General features: G+C 33.8%; 1 protein-coding gene across 1 annotated transcript; it reads left to right on the top strand.

Annotated features, from left to right (window-relative positions):
• The first annotated feature begins 3,926 nt into the window (after positions 1 to 3,926).
• On the top strand, positions 3,927 to 16,523 carry LOC143205123 (RIB43A-like with coiled-coils protein 2). Its single transcript, XM_076418207.1, has 9 exons — positions 3,927 to 4,173; positions 5,501 to 5,641; positions 5,696 to 5,859; positions 10,688 to 10,824; positions 10,884 to 10,987; positions 11,957 to 12,184; positions 12,250 to 12,356; positions 13,496 to 15,219; positions 15,263 to 16,523. Exons 1-8 carry the CDS (start codon positions 4,051 to 4,053, stop codon positions 13,635 to 13,637), a joined length of 1,146 nt encoding a protein of 381 aa, XP_076274322.1. The 5' UTR covers positions 3,927 to 4,050; the 3' UTR covers positions 13,638 to 15,219; positions 15,263 to 16,523.
• Positions 16,524 to 19,192: the final 2,669 nt, after the last annotated feature.

Here is a 19,192-nt window from a genome sequence, read left to right as displayed (position 1 = left end):
CTGTTTCTATTTATTTTAATTCCTATTCTGTTACTTCACTATGTCCTATTCACGATATCATCATTAATATATTTTATATACGTATATAAAAGTTATATGTACATTTGAAGAATATAATATATATAAAATAAATATCTTGAAGTCACAAGTTAACTACATATTTCTGTTGAGACATAAGTTAAACTTTTTTATATTTTTTCATCTGCTATAATATATAATCTGCTAAAAATTTAGTGTGAAGAACTTTTTATAAACATTCTTAATTTTTAAATAATTTTGGAAAGAAAAAAGAGAACAAAAAAAACAAAATGTAACTATTTATAAATATAAAAACATTATAATAACAAACCAAAGTTATTGTTCTTGTAAATTATTCACATACTTAAGAGTGTAAACTATATTCTCGAATTCACAAATTAACTTAAAATATCCCTTAAATCTCAAGTTATTGTACATTATATCAAAGTTATTATCATTTAATAAAGAAATTTAATTTTGAAAGGAAACAGAATTAAACAATATATAAGGTACTGAATATAATTTATTAATCAATACATAAAAACAGAAGCTTTTATTTGTCTTTAAATTAATCAATAATATAACAGGTATAGTAAAACCCCGGCCTGCCATAGTAAAACACATTTTTTTTTTGGTAAAATTAGTTTTTTTATACAACATAGTTCCCTTCAAGATGATTATAGGGACCCTTCAAGTTTTTGATACCATTTTTATAGTACGATTTGCCCTTTGATTCAAAATAGGCCTCAGTTTCAGCGATCACCTCTTCATTAGACGAAAATTTCTTCCCAGCGAGCATTCTGGAGATCTGAAAACAGGAAATAGTCAGTGGGAGCCAGCTCCAATGCATGGATTTTTGCCATCGTTTTCACAGAAGCATCTATTTGTGTTTACATTACTCAACAATATATCCTGCACGGCAATTAAAAATACCTTCGTTGTTTTCTCATCGAATCTGTTATGAAAAAACACTATCTAAACTTCTTTCGCAATTCATTTAATAAAAGCAAGGAATACAATTCGAGTCCATATGCATTAAGCCTGAATATAGAATATACACGTATACATCATTGCTAAATTGTTATAACATTTCATATTGTCCTTTATTTATTAGAATGAACATAATCTTCTTTTAAAGTAGGTATCGAGAACCTAAGAAGGTGGTTTATATCATTTACCCATGTTTCGACACTTGTACCATTACTTTTTTCAATACCTGTACATGTGGTATTAAATTGATTCGTTTGCTGAATATACAAATCTTTATAAGTCAACAAATCTAGTATTTTTAAATTGCCACTGCTTAATGATATTGGAATGTGTCCAATGTAGCACTCAGTTGAATTTTAGCAGCTATTTTCGCTGAAATGATATTTTTATCTGACTTTAATAACTCTTACCTCTCGTTCTTTGATACACTCTTATGAATTCCTGATCGATTACATTCAAATTTAGAAACGATAATATTTTTACCAAAATAGGGACCTCTAAACTTAAAAATATTCAGGCGAAGTAATGCCTTAATGTTTTTTGTTCACTTTTGATACTATGGAATGACTATATGATCAACAAGCTGTGATTTTGCTGAGATTTATACACATAAAGAACATCTAATCATATTTATCTGTACTTTTACTTTCGCAGAATCAAGTACGCCTAAAATATAATGACTTTGGTATAAAATTGAATACAATTTAAAACAAAAAAGGAATAAACACGCGCCTGTATGGAATGTTCTGATATATATATGTTCAGATTCTGTTATACTAGCTTTTTTTGGCAAAATTCACAAATTTGTTACTACCTACTATTTACAGTCAAAATATGAAAAGCACAATAACAAATAAAATATAAACATATAATTATTAACCTTACAAAGCAGAACTCTTCCCTCTACCAGGCTAAAATCCAGAATGGTCGCAGCAGTTCGTTTGATTTTACCTCCTGGTTAGTTGTATATGGCAGTGTTGCTAAATCAGGTGGAAACTACTAAATACTAGTTATGATTCCCCAGAAATAGCCACTATATTGTTGTTCGATTGAATAATCTGAACTATATACTAAATAATAATAATTAAATATATTTCTGAAAGAGCAAATCATTTCACAATGTTTTTTTTAAATACTGTAATGGCACAAAAAGATAGTATAAAAAATATAGGAAGTATCTAAACAAGATAAATTTTTTATACCGGAAATAAAATCCTATTTCGATCCCAGGTCCGGTTCCGAATTGTTTCCTTAGTTCCGGTATCCGTTTTTTTTTTAAGAAAAAGGAATCCGGATAATTGTCATCATCAATCTAGTCAGGTGTATCCTGCGAACAATCTTGTTTTCATTTCATTCTTAATGTATCATTTCCCTTTGAGATTACATCAATTAATCTATTTCAGTAATTCTTAATTACACCAGAGTTGTTTTTCTTTATTCTGTATTAATTTTCTTCGGACTATTCTTGGAGTCTTAAACATAATGATTAAGTATTTGTAATAAGGGTTAATTTTTAATTGTGAATTAATTCCTATGTATTTTTTACTTATTGTCTATTATTTTACAATATCTTGAACATTGTAGCGATTATATGAAAATCTACAGTAATTTACCTCGTAATTTTTAAAGGAATAAGAGATACTTAGGTGCTGATATAGTTGCCATGTTGTCTTTTATGTTACTTGATGTGTTATTTTAATATATATTTTACGAATCACAATTATCAAAATAGAAAACAGCTTTTAATTATATAAATAATTTGTTAATTTCGAAATAATCAACTAACATAGTATAACATTTAATATATTAAATATTTTATTCTCTTTCTGGTAAATATATAAATATATATATATATATATATATATATATATATATATATATATATATATATGTATATATATGTATATATATGTATATATATATGTATATATATGTATATATATATGTATATATATGTATATATATATGTATATATATATATATTGAAAGAACCTCTCGGCAAGCTTCGAAATGGCGCTGAGAAGGCTGATAGGCCTGTAATCAGATGGAGATGATTTTGCTCCTTTCTTGGGTATAACCGCTATATTTGTGTGTTTCCAAGACGCCGGGAAGTGTTGCAGTCTCATGATGGAGTTAATGATGTTTGCCAGTTCTGCGAGCTGCTTATGCGAGAGCTTTTTTAACTGGGTAATCGATATTCCATCGAAACCTGGAGATTTTTTGGTTTGAAGTTTGCCGATCATAGTCTGTAGAGACTTTGGAGACACAAAATGGTTGAGAAGAAAGGCGGGGGTTACTGGTCTTTTGACGGAGTTGGATTCGTTGATGACAGTGTCAATGTCTTTAGTTTTTATTTTCGATCAATACCATGGGGGCTACCTGTGCTACTGAGCTGAGCACTGTGCGAAAGACAGCCGCAATACGAGCAAAAACACAACAATGTTATTCTTCAGCATCACAACGTTCAATTACACGATGCAAAACCCGCCCAGTTGTACTAGTCTTGCTGCTTCGTATTATAAATTATTCTGATATATGAGTTGTGACCTGTCTGAGCAATAGGTCGACTCGTAGATAGCCTCAAAAGATACATCGTTCGTTCGATATGGAATCCGTAAATTGTCTGAAAGGAGAGAAGAACTAACAGATATCAATGTACTTTTATACTTTGTATAAAATGCATTATATCAATATTTCACAATGAATCTTCAAATTTGTTTAAAATCTCTTAATGTTATTTTATAGGCCATGAAAAATCGCCGGCAAATGGAACGGAACAGAGAGAAAACCCAAACACCAAAAACAATATCGCGTATATATCGAAGGGCCCAAGACAAAAGTTTATTTGTTGCCTCGGCACCAGTCTAGCTCCCTATTGATCTAAACAAATTTCCATAGAAACTTCGACGGCTTCACCAAACAAGTGAAATCAGTCAAAAACTTTGCGTCAGTCAGTCAGTCAGTCGGACGGTGCGTTCGTTACGTTGTAGGCGAGACGCTTCGACGGTTCACGGCCATTATCTGGAAACTATCCCGCTCGCTATGCTAAAATTGGACCTGATGACGGAAAAGGATCGCAAAGAGGCGGCCTACATCGAGCGCAGACGGATCCGGGAGGAGGAGAGGAAGAAGAGGATTTTCAATCCGAGATCGAGGATTATTGGGGTATATTTTCTTAGTAATTGGTCGATAAATAAATGGTATCAACATAAAGCATATAAGCTATAAAATAGGAAAGGGTTTTAAACGTAGGAAAACAATTAAATTACTTTTAAAACTGTTTTAATCAAAGAAAAAAGAGTTTGTTTGTTTCAAAGAATGTTTTTTCTGTGTCTACATCATGCTTAACATATGACCTTCTCATCTTACATTGTAACAGGTCAATTGAAAAGTCCCCGGCCTGACACAGATGATGTTATTAGAATTAAATCCATATATTTTTTAGTTAGGCCTAATCCTCAAAAGATGTGTGTATACCTTTGACAGCTGTCGGATAATTATTTTGTGAATTATAGCATTTTGAGTGAAGCAACTATCGTTATTGTAAAAAAAATTGATAAAAATTAATTTCGGGTGATAATGTATAGCTTTTTGAAGGGAAAAAAATACAGTTGAAACAAAAACTTGGCTTGATGTCGAGTTTTCGGACACTGCCCCAGGAAAATCAACCATCAAGGATTGGTATGCTCAGTTTAGACGTGGTAAAATGAGCACCGAAGACGGTGAACGCAGTGGACGCCCAAAAGAGGTTGTTACAGACGAAAACATTTTAAAAAATCCACAAAATGATTTTGAAAGACCGTAAATTGAAATTGAATGAAAGAGTAGACACTAAAGATATCAACTGAACGTGTACGTCATATTATTCACGAATATTTGGGTATGAGAAAGCTCTGTGCAAAGTAGGTGCCGCGCGAGCTTACTTTTGACCAAAAACAACGACAAGTTGATAATTCGGAGCGGTGTTTGAAGATGATCAAGCGTAATGGATGAAACATGGCTCCATCATTTCACTCCGAAGTCCATCGACAGTCATCCGAGTGGACTCTACACGATGAACCCTCTCCAAAGCGTGGGAAAACGCAATAGTCAGCTGGCAAGGTTATAGCGTCTGTATTTTGGGATGCGTATGGAATATTTTTCATTAATTACCTTGCAAAGGGAAGGACCATTAACAGCGACTATAACGGTTTCGAATTGCTTCCTTATTCACCGTATTCTCCAGATCTGGCCCCCAGCGACTACTTTCTGTTCTCAGATCTCAAAAGAATGACGAATTCAAAATGCAAAGGACAAATCGTACTACAAAAATGGTAATCAAATGGTAAGTTGGAGGGTCGCTACAATCAGTATATCACCCTTGAAGGGAATTATGTTCAAGAAGAAAAACTAATTTTACCAAAAAATGTGTTTTATTATACTAGGCCGGGGACTTTTCAATTGACGTGTTATAACTTATATTCAATAAACTAATATCATATTTTGTATAAAGATTGATGCCGACGCTCTCAGATCTCAGATCGACGAAAAGAAGAAACACGACGAAGAACAAAAGAGAATCGACCGCATATTTGAGGATAACCTGAAGAAGGCCGATCAAATAGCCATCGCTCTCGCTCAAAAACAGGATAAGGTGATAACCGCCCAACAGATACCAGACATATGATGACACGGCAATTCTTCGCAGGAACAACGGAAGTTACTCCAGGAAATCGACAACTTTCGCAAACAGTTTCAGAAAGCTGAGGACAGGCGGGAGTTCGATCTGAATGACCCGAACGGTATCAAGAAACAGCTGCCGGCTAGGGTCAGTGATGAGGATCCACGCCTTGGACCATCCTCTGCACAAAAGTAAGTGAAACAATATGTAAACTTTTTTTCTTTGTTCGATATATCAGGTCTATAAATTAATTCAAAAGGATTTAGAATAGTTGGTGTTTATTTTAACCAACTCCATGTGGAAGTCTCACAGAGTCGCAGTGTAAACAACTGTTTCTCAGTTCATTGAAAATGTTTGAATTTGTAATGAGTAAATCGCAATTCATAAGTTTAATTTACTATATCACTGAAGCTTATAACAAAGTATAATAAGTAAAATTACTTTCATAACTGTAAGAAATTCGAAGCATCAAATATAAATATACGTGATATTTCTTTACTTTTACGTCAAAAATATAAATATGTAATAATAAATAAGCTAACATCTTTGTATATGAAAACAGAGAATATATGAATAAAATGATTTTAAAATTTATATTTGGCTTTAGCATGTATATTAAAACAATAACAGCAACAGTTAGGTAATTTATTTTCTTACAAAAATGTATAAAGGAATCTATAAATATATTAAAACACAATCATTAAAAAATATTTAAAATATAATGTTGCGTGATCATATTATTCTAAATAGTTTTTTATCGAAACTGACTACAGGAATTACCAAAAATAGCACAAAATATTAATTTAAAACACTATTTAAAATCAAATAACTTCGTTTAATAATGTTTTAACACACTCACTTTCCTTTTACCAACTATGGGTTTATCTGGACTGGGCCTAAAGTTTAACGTGGGCTCCGAACCACGGTCTTCAGCATTAAGCCTACTGACTGGCGAGTGACCAACTTTAGAAATCATCCCAGAAGACATCCGGTCTTACCCAGCCTGGTTACTGGCGTGACTGGGATCATTTTCCTTGTCGGATGTAAACACAAAATGTAAACAATCAAAAACATAAATTTACGACCATACCCCAGCAGGATTCGAAACCGCGACTATCGCAACAGTAGGAGGACCGTTCTGTTGCCTTTACAACTGCGCCATCCAAGCCGGCTGAATATAAAATTTAAGGATTTGTCCTACGATTCAAAATTACCAGACAGCATTTTCCGGTGTAACGTTGCTAGATTTTGATTTTAAAAATTACGCGTCCATAGTTGATTTGTTGAGATATTTTTAGTTTTGTTCGAACGGTCTGACAACGGCCAACGAAAGTTTGTTGGCATTCGCTTGCAATCTGTAGAGTATCCGTATCATCAAAAGAAATGAATGGAATGGGCTAATGCGGTGTGTACAGTAGGTATATACACTATAATCGCCACCATCGTTGAAAAATACTACATATGTATGCTCAGCCATATTTTTAGATGTAGCACAAGCCTTCGATAAGGTTTGGCATGAAGGCCTTGTTCATAAACCACAGAAAATGTTACCAAAACAACACACCAAACTACTAAAATCCTACATAACAGCCGGAATGTTTAGTGTTAAACAAGAAGAAGCTTACTCTACAATAAAAGAAGCTAAAACAGGTGTACACAAGGAAGTGTACTGGGGCCAATATTTTATCTGCCCTACACTTGTAATATACCATAAATGGAAAATATTAGGATGGCTATATTTGCTGATGATACAGTAATTATAGCTGTCGGGTACAATAGTGAAGAAGCCACTCGAAAATTTCAATAGGCAAGTGGGAATATAAATAATTGGACACAAGCTTGGAAAATCAAAATTTACGAAGGTATATCTGTGAATGTGCAGTTCACCTACAATCAGACCGTACAAGCACCAAACTAAAAAAAACAAGCAACATTAAATAATACTATCACTTCATATAGCAATAACGCTAAATATCTCGGAATAACTCTTGATACAAATCTTCGCTGGAAGGAACATATAAAAAAAAATGGAAATAACTGGAATTCCAAGAAGGGATTTCACAATCTTTGGAAGAAAATCACAATTATCAGTACATAATAAATTGCTATCATATAAGCATATACTGAAACCTATATGGACATACGAAGTTCAATTATGGGGATGTTCTGCAAAGAGTAACATAAACAAAATACAAATTTTTCAGAACAAAGTCCTGAGAAGTATTGTGGGCGCTTCCAAATACTGCAGGACTGACTATCTACATCAAGACCTTCAAATACCCACAGTCAGTCAAGAAATCAAGAGAATTGCAAGGGGGTATGAGGAAAGATTCCATTCTTATGGGAATATTAAAGTATTGCAAATTTTGAATACCACCAGAGCAGGACACGGACTCAAAATAAGCAAACCATCTGACCTTATGTATAAACATTATTTCACCAGAGACTGAGATAAGCCCGATGGTTCCTATTTGTTATATACTCGGATTTAATTTATCATAGAGACAAATTGTAGGTTAGTCGGAACCGATTATTACTATATAATAATTAAATTTAAAAAAAATCGAAGGCCAACGAATCTCATTCGTTGTCCTTCGTTGGCCAAGTCTGTACGCAGCATTACTGCAAATTATTTATTTATAGGGCATATTACAGAAAAATGTTAAGCCAAAAAATTCTTTCTCGATATAATCTTTAATCGTGTCAAATTTCACTAAAAAAGGAGGCAAAATGTTCGCTAATCCGACTAATATATCGAAAATTTTATATATAAAGCATCCAAGTTTCCTATCGTTTTAATACATTTAAACATTTTGTTATTCATTATTATCCCCCTATTAATCATCTATCTCATTTATCTTAATGGACGTCCGTTAAAATCGTAGTATATTTGCGAAGAGGAAACAACAATTTGTATAGACTTATTCTCGTTTGGTTCAAACCCGGAGGATTATAAACAGTTGCTGAATTCGGTTCTAGCCGTTTTCGCAGTTTCGTGCTGTTGTTCGGCATTGTGCAGAAACGGCATTGTGGCTACTGCCATAGGGACATCTGCTTTGAAGCGATTTATTTGTGTAGTAAATTAATCTGGTATAATGTTAAATAATATAGTATTGAGACTAATATAGGCTGCATACATAAGTTTTGAAGATTTTCCCTAACACTGGTTTTATTTTTTTTTATTACTCTTCGTGAGTCCACAATCTGCCCTATTGGCAATAAGTATTTCTTCTGTTTATATTATATATACATGGCATGTAGAAAATCACTTCATTAAGCAATCTTCTGTATAAAATATTATCTTAATTAATTAGTCTTATTCTAATGCTTATTCTAAACTCTACATATGTCCAGTAATCAGATCAGGTGGTGTTAAACGTTTTAGTCTACGCACTTCACTATCACGTCGCATATTTAGCTGATTAGCGAGTACATTGGGATGCACTGACACTCTTTCGAAGTACTTCACACAAACACGTTGGATTACACTCGTTATAGGTTCTAGAGGAATATCGCGTTGTATCACTTTATTTGAAATATAGTACGGAGCATCAACAACGGCACGCAGCACCTTATTTTGGAACCGTTGAATGATGGATATATTAGATTTGCTAGCGGTACCCCATAGTTGAATTCCATATGTCCAAATGGGCTTGAGTATAGACTCATACAGCAATACCTTGTTATCTAATGATAACTTGGGTTTGCGCCCAATGAGCCATTACATTCGATATAATTTTAGTCCTAGTTGTTTCCGTTTAGTGGTTTTATTTAAAGTATTGTCCGCTCCAAGGACAAAGAAACTACTCAACCACTCAACAATGCTGTTTTTTTCTTCTGAATAAACTTTGCTGGACTAGTCCATTTCCTACTTGTGTGTTATCCAAGATTGGCAATATGATCATGACTCCTCATGCCTTCATGAGTAACAGTCATTATCTGAAGGTCTCGATGTAAATAAGCATTGCTATAATACCGTAGTTCATCTACAAATTTCTTCAGTTCCTCTTATGACTTCATTCTTCTAAAAAATATATACTTGGTTTACATTACTTTTCACATAACGTCCACATAAAATATATATGCCTATGTCACTCAATGGAAACATGATTAAAATCGATCCAGTATTTTTGGTTCATTCATTACTGCCCTTGGCCTGCACGCATTAAATTTGGAGTAAAACAATTCCTCTTCCCCTATACTTACTATGAAGATTTCCTGCTATCTTTGGAATATCTAAATTCATACAATTTTTATTACATTACATATTTTTAAACGCAAATTTTAAATTTGTAATATCTCCGAAAATATTTGTTTAATTTATATGCTGTAAGGAACCATATTATATATTAATTGCACACTGTATTTAAGGTACTTAATTCGATAAGGATTAATGCCGTATTGCTTAAAATAGCTTCGTAAATAAGCCATTTTCTCACGTAAAAAGTAAACAATAAAAATGGTTAATGTGGGTTATCCCTAAAAGATAAACATATACCATCGCGGACTTTTTTGTAGACCTTTTTATGGTGTACAATACTGTAGTACATTAATTTGATCTAACTCGTAGGGTTAGGCAGCGTTTTTGCTAATTGCTAAATAAGCCTAAAAAAATAGGTTAATTTACGACATCACGTTAGAAACCTCTAAAATTAGCAATGTTGCCTTAGTATATTATGCATGTATTATACATATAAACCTTCCTCTTGAATCACTCTATCTATTAAAAAAAACCGCATCAAAATCCGTTGCGTAGTTTTAAAGATTATAGGGATATAGTGACAGAAAAGGCGACTTTGTTTTATACTATGTAGTGATATATATATATATATATATATATATATATATATATATATATATATATATGAAAATATGTACGAATCTTTTCCTGTGTACTACATTTTAAATCATTGAGAAGCATTCGAAAGTTAACTCCATCCCCTAACACATACACACGCGCTTTTAAACCGGCAATATTCAAGTCACCCTCTTAGCCGTTATGTTTCCATCTTAACACAGATTCGAAGGTGAGGATCTGGTAAACGAGGAGAGATTGCGGGTGCAGAGGGAACAAATCAGCGCGTGGCTCCATCAACAGATGGTGGAGAAGGAACAGGCGGAGAAGGAGAGAAAAATGGCGGACGAGGCTTACAAAGGTAAATGAGGAGGAAACGCGGGAATATCTTATTGGGTCTCTTTTTTGCCTTTCCCGCAGCCGCCGTCATAGCCCGGGATCAGAGGGCCATCGAGCTGGATAATATGGAGAGGGAGTGTCGGAGGAAGCTTCAAGAGGCCTGTACGAGATATAACCTGGCGTTGGTAAGTTTTGTGTTTCTTACAACATTATCAATATATAAATATTCTGTGTATGGCAGGTATTTATATTATTTTGTCCATTCCCAGCATATAAGCATTTTCATTTCCTGAGAAGTTACCCTATAAGACATTGTAGTTCAACAAGTTCTCTAGGCAATACTATATTATACTAGCTGACTCGGCAAACGTTGTTTTATTATAAATAAGTATAAATAAATATTTTCGTTATAAATAAGAAAGAGTAATTTTTGATTTTATAATAAACGTATAAAAATAATTTATACTTACAACCCAATACTTTTTTTTACATGAACCCGTGACACATGTTGAGTATTTTAGAGGTTATATCACTTAGTTAACTGATCGTGCGTAATAAACTCAAAATTATTAATTTTATTAGTTATTAATAATAAATTATATTCAATAATATTAGTTATTAATAAATAAATTATAAAGTTACTTGAGAATATATCTGATGTGAGAGTTACATTGAGATAGCAAAAATGTTTAACTACTACGCTTGACGCATAAACACTAATAAGAGTCGAAAACTGTAGAGGAGGAATGAGGGAAGGCTTATTGTTTGATAGAAATAGGAGACCATGTTCGTTATCATCTCTACTCGGTGCTGTATACTGGGTGAGAAGTGACACCGGTAGACACGTGGATAAGCAGGGGTTGGTGATAGAAAAGTGAAAATTTAGGGTAGTATGTATTTTGCCATGCCACATAATAAAAAAAAGTGTTATCCAAAAAATAAATTTTTGCGGTGGGCACCACTTATCCCTTAGGGGTTTGAAAAATAGATATTAGCCGATTCTCAGACCTACTGAATATGCATAAAAAATTTCATAAGAATCGGTCAAGCTGTCTCGAAGGAGTATGTGAACGAACTGTGTTTATATATAAGATTTACATATAATATAGTTACATAATTTAATTTATTTTTGATCTAAAAAAACACAATTTCAGGCCGAGGAGAAATGTAAAACCGATTCTCTAAAGAATCAAGAAACGCTGGAAGACAATTCGGCCGAAATCTACAACGCTTTGACCAGCGATCTCTTAACCGAGAACCCGGACGTGTCCCAGAGCAACATGGGCCCCAACAAGAAGATCGCTTACCTTTACAAAGGGATGAGTGACGAGGAGAAGGCCAAGATAAGGGCGGACCAGCTGGCTCAGGTGGAGGAGGCTAAGGTAACGCGCAGTGATGGCGTTTATTTCCCGGTTGTTTGTCAATTAACATGTCGGTTTCTGTTTAGAAAATGAAAGAGTTGGAGCTAAGGATGCAGAAAGAATTCGACGACTATTTGAACGGCACTCAGAGGTCGATTCATTTGATGGACATGGAGCTGGAAAGGAAGCAAAGGTAATATTGGGTTCTACATCATTTTTTTAATCTCTTATTTTATTTAAGAAACACTGGATGTCGCCATCTTAGTTTTTATTTTTCTGGTAATAGTTTTCTTTTTTTTATCTTGATAGAACTTTAATTTCAAAATTTCCTAAATTCGGCATTTCAAACGTATCTGTACCGTAGAAGATACTATCAAAAGAGTTCAACTAATAATAATCGAAAAAATTAACCGTAAAATAACTCAGGAGAAAGTAAAGGCGACAGGACGGCCCACCTACTGTTGCGATAGTCGCGCGCTCGAATCCTGCTGGGGCATGGCCGTAAATTTACGTTTTTGATTGTCCTTAGGCGAGTGTGCAAAATCCGACAAAAGAAAATGATTCCAGTCACGCCAGTAACCAAGCTGGGTAAGACCGGATGTCTTCTGGGATAATTTCTAAAGTTAGTCACTCGCCAGTCGGTAGGCTTAATGCCGGTGGCCTAGTTGGTAAAAGGAGACATTAAAATATATTTTAAAAAATATTATAATTGTAATAACTAACAATAACTGAGTAATAAAAATGAACGTCACACTGAACACAAATAAATCTCATCACGACAATGAAAAAAGGGAGTGAGATGGAGAACGAATCCAAAATCTGTGGATTAACCCCAAGAATAACCAGTAACATCTGGAAACACTTTTAGTTGGCTTTCTTTGTTGTTCTGGTTTTCTTCTGTCTCTTCTGTCAGGGCACCGAAACTGTTGTAAGTTTGGATAGGTTTTTGAAGCCAATAGTCGCTGATTTTCATCTGTTTTCGGACGACTTTTTCTTCAGGACTTCTCAAACGTTTCTTGTTTGTAGCCATATTCCATTCGTGCATTTGAGGGGTTTCAGTTATTTGCAATTGATGAGATCACTTGATTGTTATTAAATGTTTAATTTACATTTTTTACGCGCGTCATATTTTACTCGCTCGGTTTACCGTTCCCTAAATAAGAAAGAAAATTCCTAGAAGGTAGAGCTTGCTTATAAAAAATAAACTTTAAATTTCACGTTCGATAGTTCACGTTTTAAATCACGATCTCACACTACAATGGTTGAGACTAGGTTTTCACTTTTTATAAGTTGTAACATAATATAAAATGATGATTTTTATATTTTTTTCAGAGAAGAACGTAAAAGAATTGCGGAAGAAAACAGGCGATTAGCTGAAGAGCAAAGAAACCGTAAAGAATACCTGGACAAGATAGTCTACGCTAACAGGGCCACCGATGACTATTTCAGTCAGTTCAACAAGAGTTCCAGATAACAAGGCCGGGCTCGATTTAAAAATTAATTTTATCTTTAGAACAACCTATCATATGATGATGAAATTTGAGAGTCTATATCTTCTTAAAAATAAATGTTATCTAACGTAGACCCCATTGTTTCATTAATGTGTTTATTTAATTGTTATTTTCCAAAAAAAAAATTGTTTTATGTTAATTATCGTGATGCTATACTTAAGCAAGGTAATTTTAAATATGATATTCCATTATGTTATTATTTCTTTTTATATATAACAGAAATAGAAATTAATATAAGAGAAATTTCAAACGTCTCGAACAGTACTTACGTACCGACAATGTATGAACCAAATGTTGTCACTGAAATCAAGTGAGGTAAAAGAAGCTAAGCATATATCTAGTTGAAGAATTCGTGGAAAAAATGGTATATAAAAAATAGCATCTAAACACATAAGAGGTCAATTGAAATGTCTCCGGCTTGACACACAGATGGCACTACTAGAATTAAATCCATATGTTTTTAGTTAGCCCTAACTCTCAAAAGATGCGTGTATAAATTTGACAGCTCTCGGATCATTAGTTTGTGAATTACAGCATTTGAGTGAAGCAATTTTAATTAATGTGAAAAGCTTTTTTGAAGGGGAAAAAATATAATTGAAGCAAGAACTTGGCTTGATGCCAAGCCTCCAGACAATGCCCCAGGAAAATCAACCATCAAGGATTGGTATGCTAAGTTTAGACGTGGTTAAATGCAGTGGACTCCCAAAAGAAGTTGTTACCGACGAAAACATTTTAAAAAATCCACAAAATGATTTTGAATGACCGTAAATTGAAATTGAATGAAATAGCAGACACTCTAAAGATATCAACTGAACGTGTACATCATATCATTCACGAATATTTGGGTATAAGAAAGCTCTGTGCAAAGTGGGTGCCGTGCGAGCTCATTTTTTGATCAAAAACAACGACGAGTTGATGATTCGGAGCAGTGTTTGAATATGATCAAGCATAATAAAGCGAATTTTTGCGTCAACATGTGACAGTGGATGATACATTTGGCTCCATCATTTCACTCCGAAGTCCAATCGACGGATAACTGTCGTGAACAGTCGGCTGGCAACGTTATGGCATGTGTATTTTGGGATGCGCATGGAATAATTTTCATTATACAATTACAATTTGTGAATTGTTTTTGATTAAATATTTCATCTCATTGAGATTTAAACTGAGCGTTAGATGCAAAATACAACATTTTTTAACTGTGACATACAAGATAAATAATCGAAATAAACTTATGCGAATCATTGCGAAAATGATGGTCAAGAAACGGTAATTGACGTCAATGTTCGTAGCTCTTCTGATAGGTGTTTGACTTAAAATAGCGAATTTTGAAATGTTCTGTTTTTATTTTTAGAAAAACCTTAGCAATCACACTTCTAATTTCAAAATAGATGTACTTTTAATAATCTCTCTCTAGTATATTACAATTATATATCAATAACGTTGTGATTCTTTCTTACAGTCATCTAACATATTGCTAGTGTATATCAAAATTAATATCGATGACAAACAATACATTTTACCGACATTTTATAAGTATATTTAGTAATTACAGTTAATGACGATGACATTTTATAAGTATATTTAGTAATTACAGTTAATGACGAACCGTTAATAACTTATATTGATATAATAAACAATATTAAATGATACCGAATGTAATAAACTTTAAAATTACAGTAATAATACAAAGTTCTACTGGTGAAGACCAACAAAGACTTTTAAAAACTTAATTCGTTATATTGCAATTGTCAATTTTTGCTATTAAAGATCTAAAAGAGATGATTTTGACGTCGATGGCAAGATGGGAACACAATGAATTGAAAGACTTATTGAGCGAGCACTCTGTCAAATACTCAAAGAACAACTCTTTCAAGGTATATGCTTGCGATATGACATATCACAAAGAAAGAAAAATGGATACCAATCGTTTTAATATCGGACTTTTTGGCCATTGTTTTGCAAGTAAACTAGAAAAGTTTTCTGTGTCTATAAATGATCGATAAAAATAGATCAATCAAACAATCTTCGTACAAATAATTATGGGTATATCCAAGAAAGCCATCCACATAGGCACTGAAGAGGAATATTCAAGGCTTTGGCGATGCAGATGTCTCTCGACATCAGCTCTACAGTTTGTAAAATATATTTTGAAGTCTGTTTTTTAATAACTAAAGTTGGACTGTCGACTGGACATTTATCAACTAAAAGACCATCCTAAAGATATCCAGTCTTATCCAGCCTAATACTGTAGCATTTCATATTGTTACTTAGAGACATTCACAATTACAATAACAAATATAAAGTATATGTATGAAGTGCGAGATTCGAACACACGACTATCACAGCAATAAGAGAACCCTCCTGTCGCCTTAACCACTGTGTCTACCAAGCCGATGATCGAACAAATTACATGACGTATTATACCGACAAAAAACATTGCAAGGGCTGTCGAAAGTTGCAAAAAGTTATCGAAAATTAGAGAAACCCTCGTAATTTAGTGCATATTCATATACTTTTGTGTTTATTATTTATGTAATATTTGTGTTTTATTTCATTTTAAAATGGTCCCTAGAAAAACACTTTTCGAAGGCTGACTCAATTAATTATCGTCATTTATAATAATCAATTTTGAATAACGTTTATAAGACGACTTATCAGAACGTTACAATTAATTTAAGATTAATATAAAAACCAGGTGATATTACGATGCAATACCACGGGCGAGATTCTTGGTCGGATTTTATCAAGGTTGCTATATTGTTATCAATAAACTTGATAAATATTTCACTTATTGTACAAAGAATTACAAATGCCGTTAAAAATAATATTGTTATCGTTAGATATTGTTTATAATCACTTTATTTGATTGTACCGATCAAAAGTTACTAAAGTATGGTCCACTGTTGTCTATAAATGTTTGTCGTGGTTTTTAAAACACTTGTATTTTGTATTCAGTCACTATGGCGATTACCAATTGCAAAACTTCTTTCTGCAATAGCCATGACCTTTAACCTCCACTCCCTCCTAAAGAAACGACCAAGTACTTGTCGTGTGTACGTGGTCGTTGTTCAATCTGGATAGCTTATATCTTGTGTTATAAATCCTGTAATATTCTGTCTTCTAAATGACACTGTTTCTACTCAAGTATCTATGCTACTCCTATATCAAATAGTTGCCCAAGTTTTAATGAGTCCAAATTGTCGCAAACCGCCTTTGTTGTCCAATCACCATGAACTACAAGCTTCTGTTCAAATTGCTGTATATTATGTGAGCTCAGGGAAACTTCAATCCGCCTTTGGTACCTTTACATCCTGAACTGTAATGTTTGTGCGGAGATACACAGTCTAGAGGTATTTTTCAAAATGTTTCTTAGTTGTAACAGTTTATAACTAGTACTCATTCAGCACCTCCAATCTACTTTTTATGACCTTACAGCTTCAGCTGTAATACCTTTACCCGAACTCCACTTAAGTGCACCAAGGAATGCTTCAAGTAATTGCGAAACGATTCCCAATCCAACGCCAACCTATCTTATTTTCTTGATAATTAATTTGATCCCAGTTAATTGAATCAATTCAAAAGATCCTTCTGGTCTTCTTGCAGTCGTACTAACTATACCAGTTATGAAGTAAGAACGGTTTAAAACAGAAAAAACTTTTATATGAAGGCAGCTTTATATCATTAAGAGAGTGGCAATAAAGGATAGGAGAATGTGTGGTGTAAAATCTTCTTATTAAGCTTTCTTAGTATCCAGTATTATGTAAATGGTGCAAAAGGATTGTATGATTTAAGTTTAGTTTCTAAATGAAGTATATATGTGCACGTTAAACATTTATCGAGTTTTTCAATAATAATAAACCAATTCTGATACTGGCGTTGACTATTTCTAGTATTGATTCAGAGTCTCGTTCTCCAAAATCACCTCAAGACTCACCTACATCCATTTACAAACAATTATTTTTTGAATAAACAGATTCATCTCATACCTTGTCCATTTTCATATGAAAAAACAGGTTCCTTATGACAGAGCTTGGTGTTCAATGAGCTATATCAATTAGAATTTGAAGTTCGCACATATTTGCAAATAGAAGAATGGCATGACAATGTAAAACCCAAGTGATAAAAGGAGTGGGATGGTCGGGTCTATCGTTGATGGACGTGAGACGGCACAAGAGTAATTTTCAGGAGATATGCTTGTAGCCTCTTCACGCCTAAGAACGTGATATCGAGCCCGATAAACTCTGAGATGTACTGAAATTGAGCATATTTACACCAAACAGAAAGATGTCAAGTTATTAGCAGAATGTGGAAAATGTGTTGATTATTGTAGTGAAGTAATGGTGTAAATTGTAGTAAAGAAGATATCCAGCACCCCAACGAACGACATCAACAGAAGATCTCATTTGAAGAGTTCTCCACTTTACTTAAATGATATAATTTTATCATAAGTAGATCAGGAAAAATGAATAGCATTCCTTAAGATAAGACACCTGAAAATGCACTTAATAAAAAAACTGTTACCAAAATCAAACCAAAGAAAGAATTGTTCATTATCCCTCTAATTTTGAGCTCTTCTCACATCTGAAGAAGTTCTTTAAAGAAAAATGATTTTTTTCTGACCTAACAGATCAATTGAAAAGTCCCCCGCCTACCACAGTAAAACACATTTTTTTGGCAAAATTATTTTTTTTATTCTCAAAATGTTATAATTCACAAACTAACCGACAGCTGTCAAATTTATACACGCATCTTTTAAGGGTTGGGGTTAACTAAAAAACATACGCATTTGTGGGTTCTATGCGATGCAGATCACACAATAACTTAGTAAAAAACAAGTACCACGTGGTATTCTTTATTTACAGACACTGGTCCGACACGACACAAGGGGGGGAAATAAGACTCTTCCGACAGCGGGAAAATAAGAAAGAGGATTTTTCGAGAGTTGTAATTTGAATTTATACCTGGCCAAATGCGATGGTGCCAATTATACCAGTTGACAATCGGCCAGTGTAAAGTATAAGAAGAAGAAATACCCTTCGCAGTTCTCGGTTTTATTTTTGAGCTTTGTGCGTTGTACAGTATGGCTGGTTGTCTAAGCTTATTTCTAATAGCGCCATCTATGTGTCAGTCCGGGGACTTTTCAACTGACCAGTTAAAACCAGGCGATAGAATGCTTAACGTATACCTGGTTACAGACACTTGTTCTGAAGTGACAAGTTGGAGCGGGTGGAAAGATGTGGGACTTCCTCTTGGCTTACCAAAACACTAAACCGAAACCGCCTCACAGTTGGCCCCTGTGCGTTGCTACTGCTACTGTATTAAATTTGTTTTATAGATTTGTATTATACTGTCGTGTGGGAGTAAAAGCTATGACTGCAGCGACAGATGAGGTCGTTTCAGCGTGGAAAAAGAAAGGTTAGCGGTGACGCGGTGCTAAGCTCCCAGCATGTCCACCAGCTCGCGAACAAGCGCGTTTTCAGAAGAACTTGAGCTACGTTGTTGTTTATGGAATGAT

Source organism: Rhynchophorus ferrugineus, unplaced genomic scaffold (genome assembly GCF_030347505.1).
Source record: "Rhynchophorus ferrugineus isolate W39M unplaced genomic scaffold, kcgeb_rfMv2 rfM11, whole genome shotgun sequence".
In the NCBI taxonomy this organism is placed as follows: domain Eukaryota; kingdom Metazoa; phylum Arthropoda; class Insecta; order Coleoptera; family Curculionidae; genus Rhynchophorus; species Rhynchophorus ferrugineus.
Note: the sequence above shows the minus strand (reverse complement) of the source record. Positions and strands in the feature narration are given on the sequence as shown.

Bases quoted from the DNA above. Each gene is read 5' to 3' on its own strand.
- LOC143205123 (XM_076418207.1), top strand. From the start codon at position 4,051: ATGCTAAAATTGGACCTGATGACGGAAAAGGATCGCAAAGAGGCGGCC. The intron at 10,988-11,956 runs GTAAGTTTTGTG...ACACAATTTCAG, and splicing joins CGAGATATAACCTGGCGTTG to GCCGAGGAGAAATGTAAAAC. The intron at 12,357-13,495 runs GTAATATTGGGT...TATTTTTTTCAG, and splicing joins GAGCTGGAAAGGAAGCAAAG to AGAAGAACGTAAAAGAATTG.